The following is an 18,258-nucleotide window of genomic DNA, read 5'->3' as shown; positions in this document are numbered from 1 at the left end:
AGAACCAGGACACCATGGCAACGTGACTCTCTGTCGAATGGAGTGAAAGTCTTCTACATTCTAGATTCTCTAGAAGCACAAAACGGCATTTTAAGAATGTTTCCGTTCAGGCGCCTCTTTCACGCTGCAAAGTAAAAAAAGCCAGCGTGAGTTTCTTCAGCGGGTCAAGGCAGCAGGTCGTCGCTGCAGCATCACAAGAATGTCCAAATGTCTTTAACAGACGAGTTGAGCAAGATTTATTCTACATTTTATTTGGTTAGAAGCGACTTCGGTTTTCTTCAGATCACCGGTTGCTGCAGGGCAAACGCACCGACGAACCGCGGCTTCAGATCCGAGCTCAGCCTCTGATGCCGCTTTGTGAAATAGGAAATCAGATCAGCAGCACGCCTCCTGACCTCAGCGGTGAGAACGCGTGTCAGACAGATGCAGGAGGTCAATCTGTAAATACGTTTTAGCTGGAGTGACGTTTGAAGGCGTCCCATGACCGAAAGGACGTTTGAGAAACGCATAACCAGACCTCGTGCAGGAGAGATCCTGAAACACTCATCTTCACTTTTGGCATATTCAGTAATTTATTTAAGATATGTTATGTTTGTAGAATGTGAAGTGAAAGTGTTCATGTTACATAATCAATAAACAGCATTTGATCAAGTGTCTGCTCATCTCATGTATTTCTCTTCAAGCTAAACGGCTAACGTTAGCTTTGTCCGTAGGTTCAGTTAGCAGGTCGTCACTGTGGCGTCACATACTTCAAAAACAACAAAAACATTTTTTTTTTACATGTACTTGCATTATTCCAGGTATTTTGTTTGAACGTAAAGAAATCCGTAATTTTATTCCCCGATGGGGGCGCTTCATTTCGCTTCCTGTCGTCACTCGCAGCAGAGAAGGTGGCGGCGAATGTGACCAGACATAGTTTGAATGAAACTATAAAACATTTAAAAAATACAAATAAAAATCAGACGTTTATCAGTACTGATGGCCGTCCAATGACCTATGACCCGCGCTATTCACTGTTTGGATCGAGAGAAATGAAACCGTGCGCGTTTAAATCTGACACGCAACCGCTTCACAATCATCTGACAGCTTTAGAACAAAGATATCACAGAGCAAAATGAGAGAACCTCAGAGTGGAACAAATGAAGCGTCCCCCTCGGCCCTCTGAGAGTTTGGTCGTGTGTTTCCATCTCAACGTCTGTTCAAATAGTACAATAATAAATTCACAGCAATTTTCAACCAGGAATGAGTGAGGGGTGTTCGCCTCCCCCTCCCCCTCCCCACAACTCTGTTCAACAGATCCTCGCGGAAGGTCATTATCCAGTGACCGTCTGAATGGACACTAATAATCATGTCAACAATAATAAATAAATATGGAGACACAGGGATTGAAAAGACGAAAGCAAAGGAGTGGAAGGCATGGAGGTGTGATGTCATTCGTTACCGTGTCGTCCTGTTCTGCGCTCATGCAGCGACACGCTGCAGAAGGAATTCATAGATTATCGTCTTAATGGTCATTTCTGGCTGCTACAGCTTCAGCTGGCGCTGATTCGTGCCGTGGATTCGGTCCAGTTGTGCTCTTTTCCAGAGACTTGAGGCCGCCTGGCTCTCATTGAACGGAGTTTGTGACCGTGAAGGTTCAGCCGTTCAGCGATGGCCGCCGTGTCCCCGTCTCAGCCGTTATACTGCTGCTGATATCGACGGTTTAGTTCGCGCAGCTCCTTCTCTCGCACCCGCCGGGCTTTATTGGACTTGGTGGAGCGGCTGGAGCGAGTGGACTGGGCCGACTTGGTGCTGTGGCAGCGGGACGACGCCCGCTTCAGGAGGTTCTGAGATATGCAGCGCTGCAGGTTCCTCATGGAGGAGGAGGCGGCCATGCTGATAATCCAGGGGTGCTTGAAGGCCTGGCCAGCGGTGAGCCGCTCGCTGGGGTCCACCGTGAGAATCCGCTCCACAAAGTCTTTGGCCAGGTTGGACACGCTGGGCCATGGCTGGGGGGGGGGGGCAGAAATAAAATGAACATTAGGTGGCAGCAGAGAGCTAAAGCTGAGAGCGTCTGGCACAACGACAGGACTTTATTGTCAGGTTTAGGCAGGAGAAACACATTCATTTGTCAATTTTAGTAATTTAATAATGAGTCTTCTCTGTCATTTAAACTAGTCAGAATCATTATTGTGTCAATTTCAGCTACGTAATTGTCTGTGTTCATTCTGAGCAGAAAGATCATGGTCTCGGGAGGCTTTGAAGTAAAGGCATTGGACTGTTGCATCTCTTTTCACTTAACTGCTGGTAGTGAGTTGAATTCGACCTCCTGCCCAGACTGGAAACATCAGAGCAGCACGCCTCGGTGCAGCCACACCATTTATTTGTGATGGCTTGTCATAAAACCAACAAGGCCTGCTTCTAAACCACACAACTTCAGACTGGTAGAGAAATCGGCTGCTGGGCTTTGACTCACAGCCAATACAGACAATCCTAAAACACCTGATTCATATTGATCACTTAACGGCTTCCTGATCTGGCTGCTGAATACATAAAAAAAATTTTTTTTAATAAATTACCACCAAACTAAATTCTTCTGAATTGATTATGCATGAGACATTTTTCTTTTTTTCCATTGACTGAATTATAAACAGTGCAGCAGAGTCATAAAACAGAGAAGAACTCCAAGCTGCCCTCAACTGACAGGCAGGGGAAGATAAAATTAGATTCATTCATTCATTAATTACCGCACGTAACTTGCTAAGATAAATCCCTGCAGACCATCCGTCTTATGATTCACACTGGATTCCAGTGGGGAATATTAAGCAGAAAAAGACAGACTACTACTACTACTGTACTTTCGGCTTGTCCCGTGACGGGTCGCCACAGCAAATCACAGCTACAAATAAAGGGACAGACACACCGACTTAGAAAGACCAACAAAATGAAAGGGAGTATGACAAGATAGGAGCGGCGAGGGATCAGAGGTGTGTGTCTATGAGGAAAGACTAACTGAAGTGCTTTGTGAAGTATTACAAGCACGGTTGAAGTTTGCGCGCGTGTGTGTGTGTGTGCGTGTGTGTGTGCGCGCAATCCAATTCCTCACCTCTCCAGAGAAGCTGTACTTCCCCTTGAGGATCTGCCGGTACAGCCTCATGCGGTTGTCGTCCTCGAAGGGCATGGTTCCGCTCAGCAGGATGTACGATATCACCCCCAGCGCCCACATGTCTACAGCATTTGTATAGGGCTTCCTCACCAGGATCTCAGGGGCAATGTATTCAGGCGTTCCACACGTGGTCTTCATGAGACACTCGTCCCCCTTTTTCCTGCTGCTAGCCAAACCGAAGTCGGTGATGATGATCTTGGAGTCCGCTCCGGGGTGGTAGTAGAGCAGGTTCTCTGGCTTCAGGTCCCGGTGGGTGATGCCCAAAGTGTGCAGATACTTGACGCCATCCAGCACCATCTGCAGGACTCGTGTGGCGTCCCGCTCTGTGAACGAACCGCGGGCGATGATCCGGTCAAAGAGCTCTCCTCCGGTGGCCAACTCCATCACCATGTAGACGCGCTCCGCCGTCTCAAAGACCTCCATGAGCTGGATAATATTGGTATGACGGACGCGCCGCAGCACGCACAGCTCAGACTCGCACACCTCCCTGCCCTCCCGGTAACGAGTCTCAATCATTTTGATTGCGTAAGGCTGACGGGTGCTTTTGTGTTCCACGCGAACAACACGGCTAAAGCTCCCACGACCAATCAGAGCTTTGATGTCATATTTTGCCGTGACTCTGGGGTCAAACTTGGCTCGATATTTCGCCACCTTCTTCCGCTGAGGGTCCGACAGCTCTGAAGGATCCTTAGGGGGCGGAGCTGAAGCCGTGGGGGTGGCGGCTTGGTCCTGATAGTGGGAGGTGGAGTCAGCTTTGTCCCGTCTTCCTCCACTAGCGCCATCCGTCTTGCTCCGAGTGCCATCCCCTCGTATGAAATGCTTATAGATGTCCGTCTGAGGAGGCGGGGGAGGATCAACCTGGAAGAAAAACAAAGGAACTCTGTTAGTCACTGATGCTAATAGCTAACTGCTATAAACCAAAGTAAAGTCTTCTATGGAGAAAGGAGGAAAGTCACATGTATAAATACACACAAACAAATACCGAGACTGTAGAGAGAACAGCCTGAGCAGTGCCCGAGTGTTCGGGGTGATACTGATTATTTGGGAGTGTTTAAAATCAGAGACCAATAAATCAGCTGAGATATGGCCACAACCTCCTCCTCTGTTCTTGAGTCATGATGTTAGATAAATGCCAAAAAACACATTTGGGAAAAACATGCAGTCACATTGAAATAGTTGACAAGCCCAAGCAAATATATTGAGTTACTTCTCCCGCGATTACGTCAGTAATTTAACGGTTTCAAAAGAAAGATCCGAACACAGACCATCAGACTGCGGGAAATGTTAAAGTCATTTTTAGAGCGAATGTTTAAAATGTATTCTAAAATCATTGTTGGTTAAAGCACAGTGCCATAGAAGCCCAAACTTCTTTAACTAAATATGGGTTTCAAACTATTTCATGGGAACACACTGAGCGCCATTTACTGCATATTATTACCGTTACTATCAAGAGCATCGTCCAACTGACCTTTTTGACCAGGTCCAACTGAACATCCCCCGGAGGCTCAGGGAGGACCTTACTGTTCCTGCACCCCATCACATCGCCGTGGGCCGCCGCCCAGTCAGCCACACAGGCCCCTGGGAGCCCTGCCTCATCACCGCAACAGTTGATTCAACACATCCAGACTGCAGCCACGCTCAGACCGGGGGTTCATGAATCAAGCTGCGTAAACCCACTCAAATCCAGACACACTTCATGAATACACCCAAAACATCCACTCAAGTCCAGTTTAAGAAGTCCAAATATTCATGGATGTATTGTGTGCAAGCACGTCGGCCACCTCCATCAGCAAGTCCTTTATCGCGGCTGGATTTCTGTTACGGTCTCTTTCGTGGGCTTTCGGTGGGTTTGGTGCGTAAAGCCATAAAGCAGGCGGGTTGGGGTGTACCTCAGGGACATAGAAAACCCCTTCTCACATGGTGCACGATGGGGGGGGGGAAGCCATCTTTGGCTAGGAAGTGTGAGGGATTATCTAAAATGGGCTTAAATTCCTTTTCTGGAAAAATAAAAAACATTCATAAAGAGTCAGGCAGGCCTTCCAGCGAAAATGAGAGAACTCTGCGTTGATCCATCGGGAGAAGCTGCAGCGGCAGCTGAAGCTGAAGCTGAAGTGGGGCTCATGGAGAATCACAGGCTGGAGAGCAGCAGAGAAGATCTGAAATGGAGAGCACCAAATACATGAGTCAGGGAAGCCAAGCGGACTGACATATGCTGACTGGTGGCGTCTCAAAGGCTGAAAGAGAATCTTAGAAATTAGATACAGATGACTTAGCTTTATTATTATATAGCATTATTATTGCCGATTCCTGCAGTGACAAGAGGATTTAACCGCTGGACACAAAGCATCTCTACTTCTTGACCCTTTGCCTGCTTTGACCTGCTGCAAAATATATTGCATATCCAGATATTCCTGAAGAATCTTAACCCATTCCTTTCAGCCTCCAATTCTGGAGTATTTCTGATTTATATGACTGTAACAAACTTGAAATCTAAGCAAAGATTTTGTATCTCAGGAGACTGTGATGAACGCTACACTGATCCAGGAGTCCTTACAGCTCTTTACAGCATCAGCGCCATTCTTCTGAGCCGCAGACACCGGGAGGTCCGATTTGGTTTCATGAACAGCATCTAGGAATTTCTGCGTCTTATCTAGATGGTTCTGATCGATTGGCTCAGACTTTCCTTGTGCTTTGAGTCAGCTGTATTTAACAACATCTTGGATTTCAGACATGGAACCTTCATATAAATCTGTTCTAGACTTCAACAGAAAATGTTGGAATTCTAAATCCGATTTACAAGTTAGCTCTCTGTGGGGATGATATTCGGCAGCCAGTAAAAGTAAAAAGGTACATTTAGTTAGAAAGCCTTTTAATTTATTAAGTGTTATAATTGTTGCATCAACACAATAGTCCTTGTGTAGTTTGTTCATTGCCAACAGCTGATCTATAATACATTTTAAACCAAAAAATAATTTTTAAACTGAACTCCTGCAGGAAAACATTATTCAACGTAAACTGCAGACTTGTTTGAATAGATTTGTCCAGTGTCCAAAGTCTAGTTAACTCGTTTAAAATGGCCAGGCCTTTCTCATGTTTTTTTTTTTTGTTGTTTGGCCGAAAACTATTTGGGGCCGCTACTTCTCCACAACGCCGCGTAACACCAGGACAGTTTGTCAAAACTTTCACAGATAACTTTTCAGGCGTAAAAACAGACAAACAATCTCACCTCCTTACTAATCCGAGATGGCAAAGTGTTAAAACATGCTAACTAGCCTGCTAGCAGCAGGGCTGTGCCAAGCCCAGCCTCCTCACCCCACTCTCGCTCAGCTGGGCTCTCCGTTTTCACCTCGTACTTTTTCAGCTTTATTCCCGGTGACAAACAAGTTCGAGCCGTCACTTCTTCACCCGGAAACATTTGCTATGGATTCCGAAGTCTCGCTGCTCGTTTCGCAGTGAATAAATACAGGAAAACATGAGAAGTCGCCCCGTTAGTTGCTTTTTCTGGACGGTGTTTTTCTACCACCTTCTCATAGCCAGAGGCGCGGGAAGGCCGACAGAAGGCGACACAGCATATCCGGATGATATTTTCAAAATAAAACGCTGGCTGTATCCGGTTTTTTTTTTAATGAATGAGAAATGATGTTTTCTTGTGTAGCATATTTTAGCTTGTTTGAGACATATAACTGAACTATCCAAACTATAAAAGATGTACATAAATGATTCAAAAGAAGCATGAAGTAATCAGAATCCCCTGACAGGACTGTACTAATTTATCAAAATACATGAACATCCATCACTTAGCTCTTTGTCATATTTATTCATCTTTTCATGTTAGTGTATTTTTTCCATGCTTACCAGCACCTTGTACCAACTGCTCCCGGCGGGATCATTGCACTTGTTTAAATCGGAATCTGAAATGTTCTGAGTCATTTTTTTACAAGACCTAAAATACCTTAGGTTTGTCTGTCTTGTAAATGTACATTATGCTTCAAATTTTTCCTGCTTAGAAAATTTTCACAGGAAGGGGAAAGAATGGGCCGCCTCGGGGAGGCCAGCGTGAGTTGTATAGAAAATCCTTGAAATCCTTTTGTAAAGCTCTTATTTCTTAGATTTGACTCTTTCACTTTCGGATTCTTTCTATCTGTCTCCTGCTAACCTGACAAAGATTCTCTTCTACTGCTGAGAGGGGACGACCTCCCTCGGCTTGTTTCACCCCATTAGATGTTCACCGTCACTTCCTGGATACAGACAGAAGTTCTCAAAGTGCTGACCTCTTTTCTCTCTTCGGAAAAGTACTAGAGAATCTGGGAGGTTCTTCTACAGTTAACTCACACATGGTAAAGTTAGACTAGTTACATGATAATGAGGTCAGGAACAAATATTACATTTTAACATTAAAACCCATTTATGGATTCAAAAATCAACTCTGATTCAGTTTGACTTTTCATGGTTGGTGTATAAAGATACCAAGAACAATCTAGAAACTTTTGGTGCTGATCCAGATCACCGTGTGGACGGTGTAGATCCAGTTAGGGGGGGAATGAGCTGCTTGGAGGAGGTCTGCACCCTCAGGGTGCTTTTCTAGTTAGACTTGTGTTGTAAATATTCACATTCGACAACTGTTCCAGTGTATTTCCACATGGTGTCACTGCACACATTAAAGCGGCCTCTCGCCGCAGGGCGACTCTTTCTATCATTTCATTGGGCTGGCTGCTCCAAACACTCCAGCAGTGCCACCACGCTTGTAAAACAACCCGGGAGGGGTAGCAGAGCTTCACCCTGCTCGTTCAGGACTGAGGTAGTAAAGAATACTGGTCCCTGACTTCAGTGTTGATGTGATGGAGCGTGCCGGACCGGCTGACCGTGACATGCACGCTCCACGAAAGGGCAGGGCAGAGTTTGGTGGAGCGACATTAAAGTGGAGAATTAGTAGGAGGAAGATAAATGTTCCAGATAAGAGAGCCAGAGAGACAGTAAAATTAATCTTATGATGCCAATAAAGCTCCAGGAATTGGATTGAGGGAGGGAATATAAGTGGGAGAAGTGTGTGTGTGTGTGTGGGGGGGGGGGGGGGGGGGGGGGGGTAAGACAACGGATGACAGATGTACCAGACAGAAATATAGGGGAGAGGAAGAGAGGAAGGGCGAGAGATGAGGCGACAAAGAGTACGGTAATCAAAATGGAAAGAGGAAGATTCAGACAGATAGAGGAAGGGAAGACAGACAGAGACAGAACAAACAAAGAAATGATAGAATGCAAAGGAGGAGAGTCTGAGGGTCCCTGCTGCCCCGTCTGCAGTGCAAATCAGGTCGGGCCTTTCCCTGAAACTACATTGTCACCCTCGTGATTGATCGCGGCGTTGCCGTAATCTGATTGAGATGCTTTGTCTGACTGCTCGGCCGTGGTTGACGTGTGTGTGTTTTCCTCTGCATCCCAATTCTCTCTGCTGTCTGCTCGCCTCTCTCGCCATCCGTGTCTGCGAGCGCCGCACCGCTGCCCACTCTCCTCCCCTTTCCCACCCACAAAGGTCAATATCATCTATTAGAAGTGGATTTGCTGACTGCTGTATTATTTATATCCATTCAGAAGAAGAAGAGCCGCTCTATTAAAAGCTCAATTGACTTTGTCTGTGTCTCTGGCTCCATTAATATCCCAATGATGCCCCCCTCCCATTATTTGTTTGTGTGATAGAGCAGTTTTAAAGAGAGTGTGTGTAGGTGTGCGTGTGTGTGTGTGCGTGTAATGTGTTTATGTATTTACATTAAAGGCTGCATAGAATGAGTAAGTGTGTGACTAAGGGTTTGCAGTGTGTGGACAGCTTAGCGTCTGTGTTGCAGTCGGTCTGGTGCAGCGGGATGAAGGAGGAAACTCTCGGGAATGACATTCTGTGTCAGACATGATGACACACACACAAACACACACACACACACACCTTAGCAGGGGCTTCCTCTGGAGAGTAACGTTATAAAGAGGGAAAAGACAGTGGACACCGCTGAATCAGATCATTGTAAACTCACTATTGATTACCACCGGGAATACAGTATGACTCCTAAACTGACGGTGCAGGAGATAGAAATACCATAAAATACGAAGTGCCTGTTGTAAGATTAATATTGAAAACCTCAGGCAAGCTATTAGCTTCCAGGGAAATATTCTGAAAGCATTGCAGTGATCTTTCTATTCTTATCAGAGGGAGCCGCATCTAAATGGCGGGTATCGGTGAGACGGTCGGATTGCAGTCGGTCCTTAGATGCTCATCCCCCCGCTAAAGGAGGTTCTGTTTTAGATGCCGTTTGATTGTCTGTTTGTTAGCATGCAGGATCACGGAAAAATTGCTGGATGGATCTTGGTGAAGAAAAATCTGAAGATGGGTTTTGATCTAATTTAGATCCCATTACATTTTGAGACTGATCCAGATACCCACCTGGATAAAAAAAAAAAAAAGGAAAAAATCTGGATTTTCCCATTTACTTATAATGGTGTTTTTTTCTCTCAAAAAGATCCTGTCTTGTAAAATATGCATTCAATTCACGCACCAAAAGTCCCAGTCATAAAGGGTTCCGATATGAACTATCATGAAAAATGTCTTCTGGATCTGATTCAGAATGAGTTCAAGAAAAAATATTAAAGTTCAAAATGAAAACCCATTTATGGTTTCAAAATCAACTCTGATTCACTTTTACTTTTCATGGTTGGTGTATAAAGATACCAAGAACAATTTAGAACCTTTTGATGATGATCCAGATCACCATGGGGACGGTGTAGATCCAGTTAGGAGGGGAATGAGCTGCTTGGTGGAGGTTTAAGTGCGTTTCTAGTCTGGAACTGTGATACTAACATTTATACTCCTGCTGTGTCTCTTTTTGCACTTTTAAAGGTTTCCTCAAAGTCACAATTCTTTATCTAATCTTCACAATATTTAGCTTGCTAAAAAAACAACAACATTTGACTGGTGTTGGTTCAAGTCAGGGTGAAGAATACTTGACATTTTAAGATATTTTCCATTTCAGCCAAACCCAGAACACAGTTTTTGACACTTGTTTGCAGCTGGAACAAGTAATACTGAAAACAAACGTTTTTGTTTACGGAGATCAAATAAATGTGTTAATGGAAGACCTGGTATCAGTGCTTCTCACACATTACTTCAGGAAACAGGAACTGTTCTTTTTTCTATTGAAAATAGAATATTAAGTAAACAAATGTTTACTCCATCCCTAAATCCAACGCTACAGGACACACTTGTGGACTTTATAGACCCAACTTCTTCATGCCGTCTTCCAATTAGAGCAGGTCCGCAGCGCAAGACCGATGATGCATGATAAATAGGCAATAGAAAATCAATAAAGGATAACAACTCAGCTAAAGATAGAAACTGAACACCTAATGCGCACAATGAAACCGTCAAAGGGAGAAGACGGAGTGTGAGAGTGACAGGCAAGGCAGCAGGCTGATTGATTTGTAAGCTGACGTTTAAGATGGACTGAATGTTGCTGCAGCAGCGATAAGAGAGCGGCCGCAGACGCAGCGACAATGACAGACTCAAGCCAGAGCGGACGAGCTTCTGTCCAATGGCAGAGCTGCAGCGTGTGTGACTCAAGAATGCTGAACTGTTTCTCCAGACGGCGCTCCCATTTTTGTGGGAATGGCGGTCTCTAAACTCCCACGTGACTCATGCTCGCTGACTTTCATACATAAACATGTTTTGCGAGGATGTAAACATCTCTGCCGATAGCGCTTTGAATCCTCTATGACACAAGTTCATGATGACCCATAAATAAAAGTGAATTATTTTACCCCCCGACGAGAGCAAATATGGATCAGTGGCTTTGAGCGTTCGCATGAGGTGTTTTAGGGTGTAAACAAACGTTTATGCTAAATCACAGATCAGGGACTACTGGAGGCAGCCGGCACCAATTCAACATTTGACTTAACCGTTCAGTTGCAGAACTCAAAGGACTACTTATTCTGTGGGGTTGTCTTTACGATTGGACTCGTGGATGACACTAAAGAGTGACAATTTGCTTCAGCGAAGCAGAGTCTGAACAGGAAGCAGAAAAATTTGTGTTTTTTTGGGCGTGTTTGTGAATTTGAAGCGTTATTCCCAACGACATTCAGAAGGAAGTGGAGGATGAAGGCCACAAAGCGCCCGCGGCCAGGATGACGAGATGTCAGGTATACAATGTGGTGAGGAATTTCTCATGGAGGCGCAAGAATTAAATCCTGACCCATCCTCCAACTTCCTGGATAGTTTGATGATGATGAATATATTTATTAGATAGAATGTTAGAGTACAAGTACAGTCAAACAGTAGCATGTATTACAGTACAAGTACAGTCAAACAGTAGCATGTATTACAGTACAAAAACAGTCAAACATCCTGTCTAAGAGGAGCATTTCAAAAAAGCCCTTGCGGTCTTGTTTCCATTTGGGCTCTGAGAAAATTCTGTATTTGTGTAAATGTCTGTGCCTTCCTCGTCTAAGCGGCGGTCATTAGACATTACAAGCAGCTTATGAGTTCATTACAGGCGTAATGATCGTGATCCTGACAATTATCCTCTGAGCATATTGCACAGTGACGCTGAGACGCTCCTGACTGGACTGAAGGGGTTAACTGCATCGGAACACAATCATCACACAGAGCCAGACCCACTATCTGATGAAAGAGTGCATATAAATATCAAATGCAATATTAATCGAGCACAACAGTGCGTAAAATGTACGGCAAGGACTTCAGCTCACGTGGAAACGACAGGACGGATCCAAAATGTGCAGGTTTATACCATGATTGTTCAGGCAGGCAGGTTTCAAGGGTATATACTTGTTTGAGTTTTTCCCTAAACCTGCTGACAAACGCTGTCAAAATCATAACCTCCTTGGCGGAGGTAATAACTCCCTTATTAACGATAGTGATGCTCCATTCTTACGATTATTTGTAGAAGGCGCTCCAGCTCTGGAAAACATCTTGCATGGTCCCAGCGCTGAATCAGTGACGACCTACATTGGCGCCTACCAAGTCACCACGTCGTCTCCCAAACAATATCTGCACCTCTGACTTTTGCCCGGCAACAAGGAGGAGCCTGAAGCCCCGGAGGCGGGCTCTGTAAGATGGTGCGAGGACATGATGGATGACTTCAGCTCTCCACTTCACACACTGTTTTTCCCCGAAGTGTCCATGCAGTAACACATTTCTCCTGCTTTATTTATCAAATCAGGATTGTAAAAACGCAAACTCTAATTTCTTGCCTTCCTTTACTCCATCCGGCCCACTTATTGTTTCAGGTTTTTCAATTCCCTTGTTGATTCTGAAATGAACAAGGACCCCCAGATGTGTCTCTAAATGAGTTGTTAATTTATTTCACTTTTAAAAGAAAACAAATCCACTAAATAGTTCTTTTTGAAACTAACAAGCGACACATCTGTGCAACGCATTTAGGTTTCCGCTAATTGTTTCAACACTGATTCCATCGAGTGAGAAAAATCCCTGTTTCACATTTGAATAAAATGAGTTTTAGGATAGTTGGCTAATGCTAAGGATAAGAATAAGGACATGCTTCCGAGTATACTCCCATGGTCCGGCAGCAGAAAAATGCTCTCTCTCTCTTTTTCCCTCTCCCAAATTCCTCTCACTCACTCCTTCTTCCATAAGTTCCTTCCTTTGCTTACCCTCCTTGCACCTTTTTACATCCCAGCCTTCCCCCTTTATTCTCTATGGATAATTCATCAGGACTGTGCCTTCCTACCTGCCTCCTGTGATTTCCACCGGGACTCTTTCCGGGACTGTTCCCACCTCAGCCGGGAATTAAAGCCACAGCTACGGGGGGGGGGTCATCAATCACAGCCACCTTATACTATCCCAAACACACGTTCACTCTCGAGCTTTTGCTTTTTGTTTGAACTCTTAGTTGCGGCCGAGCTGTGGACTTGAAGTACACGATAGCTGTTTAATAGATGTTTAGTCAATGGTGGAAGCTTCTGCTCCTTCGTGCTTTTCTATAAACCACGAAGACGGGCATCAGGCGCTTCTGGGAAGAGTGTTGTTGTGGTCAGAGTTTGACGATGAGTGAACTGGTCGTGATCAATGTGATAAGACGAAGGAAGGCAGCATGAATGAGAGAACTGAAGGAATAGCACTGATGAAGTACAACGGCGGATGGGAAGGGTTTATTTCCACCTGTAGGCTACTAGAGCTAAAGCATAGGCTTGATAATTAGCAGTGTGTGAATGTATTGTAGAGTAAGGAGTGTATTGATTGTGACCTGAGCTGCTCCCACAAGCACTCACTGTACTTGCAGGGTGTTGCATAATTATACAAAAGGAGAAAATGTATTGCATATTTTTACATAACTTTTTAAGATTTTAAATACTTCATTAATCCCGAAGGGGGGAAATTCTTCCCCTTTATTGGAGTCATCCTTGGGCTGAGACTCGACACGGATTTGTTACTGAAGGTTGAGAAACGTGGCTTATTATCCTCGATGAAACAGCGCGACACACACTTGGAGTAATCAGTTTATCTAAATAGAATGTTTCTTGAGGAGACCGGAGAACCCGGGAAAAGCCGACGCTGACGCTGGAAGAACATATAGACTCCGCACAGAAAGGATTTGAACCCGGCTGTGAGGTGGCAGCGCTAACCACTACGCCACCGTGCTGCCCATGCACAACTTCACATGACAAAATAGGAACAGCGGTTCACCATGTTGTCGTAATTAGAGCAGTGTCTGGTCAGCCTGTCATATCAGCGTAGAGGCTCCGTGCGACTCAATATTTAATTGAAAGGTTATAAAGGAAATGAAAATCACGAGAAGAACACGAGCGAGCGGCTTCTGAACTGAGCAGCCTGTCACTGCCTGAATAAGAGGAACTTACACTGAACTGTAGTTCAGTACGGAAACATCCCTGCATTAATGTGCAGCAGGAACGCTGCGGATTGGAAAGGCTTGATTGGAGCATGCAGAGAGTGAAGTGGAGCGTAGCCCCGCCCTTCGGAGGGGCCCAATAGGAGGGACAGAGCTCAATTGATTACAGTCAATTAGGGAAAAGGTCAGGCACCAGCTGGGGCAATGAGGCTGCAGAAACACACAGACACCCACACACTCCCCTTTCTTTAAACATCTCCCGACACGTTTGCTTCTTTCTCTCCCTCTCCTCTCTTCGTCTTTTTTTTTTCTGTTCTTTTTCCCCTGCGTTTATTCTTCCTTTCCATATGTCTTAGCCGGTTGTCTTTCTAGTCCTTCCCATTCCTCCTCTGTGCTCTGCGTACATTAAACATTCAACTGAAGCAAAGCAAATAAACATAATAGTGTTTATTTTATCATATTTGTTTTACCTGCAGACCCTTTTGAATTATTGATACGTTGACCTGAGACAAGTCGCTGCTTTATATTACAGTGCCGCGTATCTTAAAGCAAGACTTTCGGAATGTTTCTGAAAGTGAAGGAGCAATGAAACGAGCCCTTTCTCAAACGAAGCTCCTAGAACTTTTGTGCTATGGTTATGGTATGGTTTAGCTTCATTTGTTCCGGTATCACACGTAACTTGTGTGGGCTAATGTAGGCGTCCAAAATAAAACACTGCAGAAGAAGAGTAGCTGCATCGGCTATAAGGAAAGTTCTGAATACATACAGCTGGTTAATTTCAAGACTAAAATAAACAGAACAAATTGTGAGCTAGTTCAATATTTTTTTTTAAAGCTAATTAGGTTGCTTCTTTTTTCCATGCATATTTTCTGATTCCATTCAGGATCTCCTCATTGGACAAGAAAGTTTCGGAGTTTTTTCTCTTGTTTCCGACAATAAACACACATCATCTGCCGTGATACACACAAGCATCATCCCTTCCTAATCAGATTTACCTCCTGATGATTTCCTCAACTCAGCTTCTCGTCTTCATTTTAAAATCGGAGTTTGAGATGTGCTCCAGCTTTAATTGATGACCTATATTTGTACGCCATTGTCGGTGTCCCACGCCGTTGGAGACTGTGTGTTCACGCTTGCTGATCTGCTTAATGTGTAAATCCAAAGAGGACCGGGATTTCTCCTCAACTCTTTAAACTGCTTCTGCAACTTCTGTTTACTGAGGCATCCGGCTGCAATGAAATATTCATCCGCAAATTCAAATAACTAGGAGCAACTCCTGCATAGCATGCATGGTCTTCACCTCACTCTTCCTCACCTTCTCTTACACCGACCCGCGAAAGGCAGGCTGAATATTAATGAGAGCCAGATGGGTGCACCTGCAAACACACACACACACACACACACACACACACACACACACACACACACACACACACACACACACACACACACACACACACACACACACACACACACACACACACACACACACACACACACACACACACACACACACACACACACACACACACACACGTACAAGTACGCAAGCCAGTATGGAAGTAATATATTTCACATAAAAAAGGTACTGCTTTTGGGAATCCACACTGATGACATCTTAAACATGTCAGAGAAGAAGCTGAAGCAAGGAGCTCCAGAGAAGATGCCATCAAAGTGAGGCGGGCACATTTTGTACTTATATTTAGATGCCGTTACAGGAAGCAGGGGAGCCTTCTGCTTTTGGGTTGTGCTGCTCATTACTGTCAGGAACATGAGCCCACTTTGTTTGCTTATTCCAGACACGCTTGCTGCAGAACGACACAGAAGTCCAACCACAAGTTCATGCAAGAGATATCCATTTCAAGAAATACCAACTTATTTTGTGCAATACACAAACTCAAGTGACTTTGAGGATAAATGAAAAGTGTGTCCTATCTCTGCCCAAAACGAAGTTACACGACTAGATGCTTTGACTTTTCTGGCTGCAAGAAATGAAGAATCGAAATTCAGGAGTGAAATCCAATCAGACTCCCACACAGCAGCGATCGAGCAGGAAACGCTGCACTCAGCAATGGAGCCTTCTCCACCGTCGTTACTTTGCTCTTCATCAGCGCGAAGCATCACAGACTATTTTCTTCATTGATTTGGGAGTCAAAAAATTGTTCCAACATTTATCTTTAAACCAATCTGAACCACACGTCCAGATTTCAGCTACTTTAACTCTGTAAATTTAACACTGTCAACAAAATCATGGCCGAAGGTGCAGCTATAAAAGCCGTAATAAACCAGATGAATCCTTTGCGTGCAACCTTTTGTTGATGTTAAATCCATAGAATTTAAAGTTGTACGGTCGGGAGCTACGTGCTCGACAGGCTGAGCTGCTGCAGCGTCTTCGTTTCTGCCGTTTTTAATGAGACCTAACTTCTTCTTTTTTTGCATCGACTAACCTTGTTTTCACCCCAAGCATTGAATCGCCTACCTGCATAAGCATTAACTTGAATATTAGAGAGCAATAGGAGCACACTCAATTAGTCAGCACCAGTTTAATGATTGTATATAAAAAAGGTAGCAAAACCGAGCAAGCATGGGATGGAGAGAAGGATAGAGAGAACAGAGGCGGCATGAACAGCAAAGAAATGAGGAGGGGAAGTTACCACAGTGAGACAGTCAAGGACAAATACATACTTTCATCACAAAGTTCTTTAGAAAGAAGAAAATGCAGTAACGGAACCATGAAATGGTTTGAAGTACCGATGTACAAAATATTACTTTAACAGGAACATGCAGATGTGTGATCCGTACGAGGACAGTGTCCACCAGTCAGCTTCGTCCTTTCATCGGACACGGGGAGAACATGCAAACTGCTCAAAGGTCCCGAAGTCGGATTTGAACCTGAGACCTTCTTGCCGTGAGGCATCGGTGCTGTCCACTGTGCCACCATTTAATAACCAACTGCAGCCAATTCAAATTCATTATTTTTAAATCTTGATAATAACCAAGATTAGAATAGCAGCTTGACTGTTGCAAAGATAAATCAAAGATGCAAAGAAGGACGTGAAGCAAAGCATTTATGTACAATATGGACTTAAAGTAAAGGAGAATTTGCTCTAATAACCAGGCAATAAAAGCGTTTCTTTATATTAACACCAAATATACTGGACTGCTAATGTGACAATGATTTATATGTGTTTACGCTCATTTCCCCTTCTCTTCTAGTTGAATCTGTTCAATTTGTCAGAGCAGCAAAGCGATGAACAGTCTGAAACGGTGCTGGAGAGTAAATCCACTGCTCTGCTCTGGTCAATAATGCTGCATTATCCTGCAGCGTTATTGAAAACCACACAAAATCGCATTTGTCCGCCTGCATTACGTGGAACATATCTCCTCATCGAGTACTTTGTTTCACATAAAACCAAACTATTAGTGCGACGACGACGCCTGAAATCACTACAGGACTGCATTTAAACAGTCAATCTGACCTTATGTTGTGCCAAGTTCATGCAGTTATTCTCCTTCGTGAGATCCATCAGCCACTTCTGACCGTTCAACTAAAATTCTGAACTACAGCAGCTGATGTAAAACATTCAAGTATATGTGTTGGCTGAGATCTTAATGAAAGATTTTGGGTTTTTTTAAAACCATTTTATAGCGTTCTTCCTCTAGCCAGGTCCTTCAGCCTTACACAAGGACTTGGCTCCAAGCCTCCAGGGTCAAGGTGTAAATTTATTTCTGCAACTACAACCATTTGAAGCAACATTTACTAAGTGATGCATCTTAGAACAAGACTAATTTGCATTCACAGCAAACGTGGATGCAAATGAATGACTTTCTCGAGGGAGATGAAAAAAGGCAAGACACAGATAGCTGGGAGCAAAACAAAAGACAAACATAGTTCAGACACTTCACAAAATAACTTCCTAGTCCATCTTTTTTTTTTTTTTTTAAATCATAGTAATATAATAAGTCACAGCATCTAGAAAATTAATTTCATTCTGTAGGTGAACAAAGCTCGTCCACCATTTCTGCATCGATATCCCACCGAGCCTCGCGACTTCTGGACCCTGATGGGCTTCCTAACCCAGCATCACACAAAGTACTCTCAGATTTTTCAGCTTTTTCAAAGACTGCAAAGTAGAAATGCACTCAGAGAGCGCAGACCTCCACCAAGCAGCTCATTCCCCGCCCAACTGGATCTACACACCATCCACATGCCGATCTGGATCATCACCAAAAGGTTCTAGATGGTTCTTGATG

The 18,258-nt window shown here is 44.2% G+C and overlaps 1 protein-coding gene across 1 annotated transcript; it reads right to left on the bottom strand.

The window, feature by feature from the left end:
- Positions 1–1,670: 1,670 nt before the first annotated feature.
- pskh1 (protein serine kinase H1) lies at positions 1,671–4,682 on the bottom strand. Its single transcript, XM_068739447.1, has 3 exons — positions 4,614–4,682; positions 3,086–4,003; positions 1,671–1,988 (listed from the first exon to the last, which is right to left on the bottom strand). Exons 1-3 carry the CDS (start codon positions 4,680–4,682, stop codon positions 1,671–1,673), a joined length of 1,305 nt encoding a protein of 434 aa, XP_068595548.1.
- Between the last annotated feature and the right edge of the window lie 13,576 nt (positions 4,683–18,258).

Source organism: Brachionichthys hirsutus, chromosome 5 (assembly GCF_040956055.1).
Source record: "Brachionichthys hirsutus isolate HB-005 chromosome 5, CSIRO-AGI_Bhir_v1, whole genome shotgun sequence".
In the NCBI taxonomy this organism is placed as follows: Eukaryota; Metazoa; Chordata; class Actinopteri; order Lophiiformes; family Brachionichthyidae; genus Brachionichthys; species Brachionichthys hirsutus.
The sequence above is the reverse complement of the archived record's forward strand: the minus strand, read 5'-3'. Positions and strand labels throughout refer to the sequence as shown.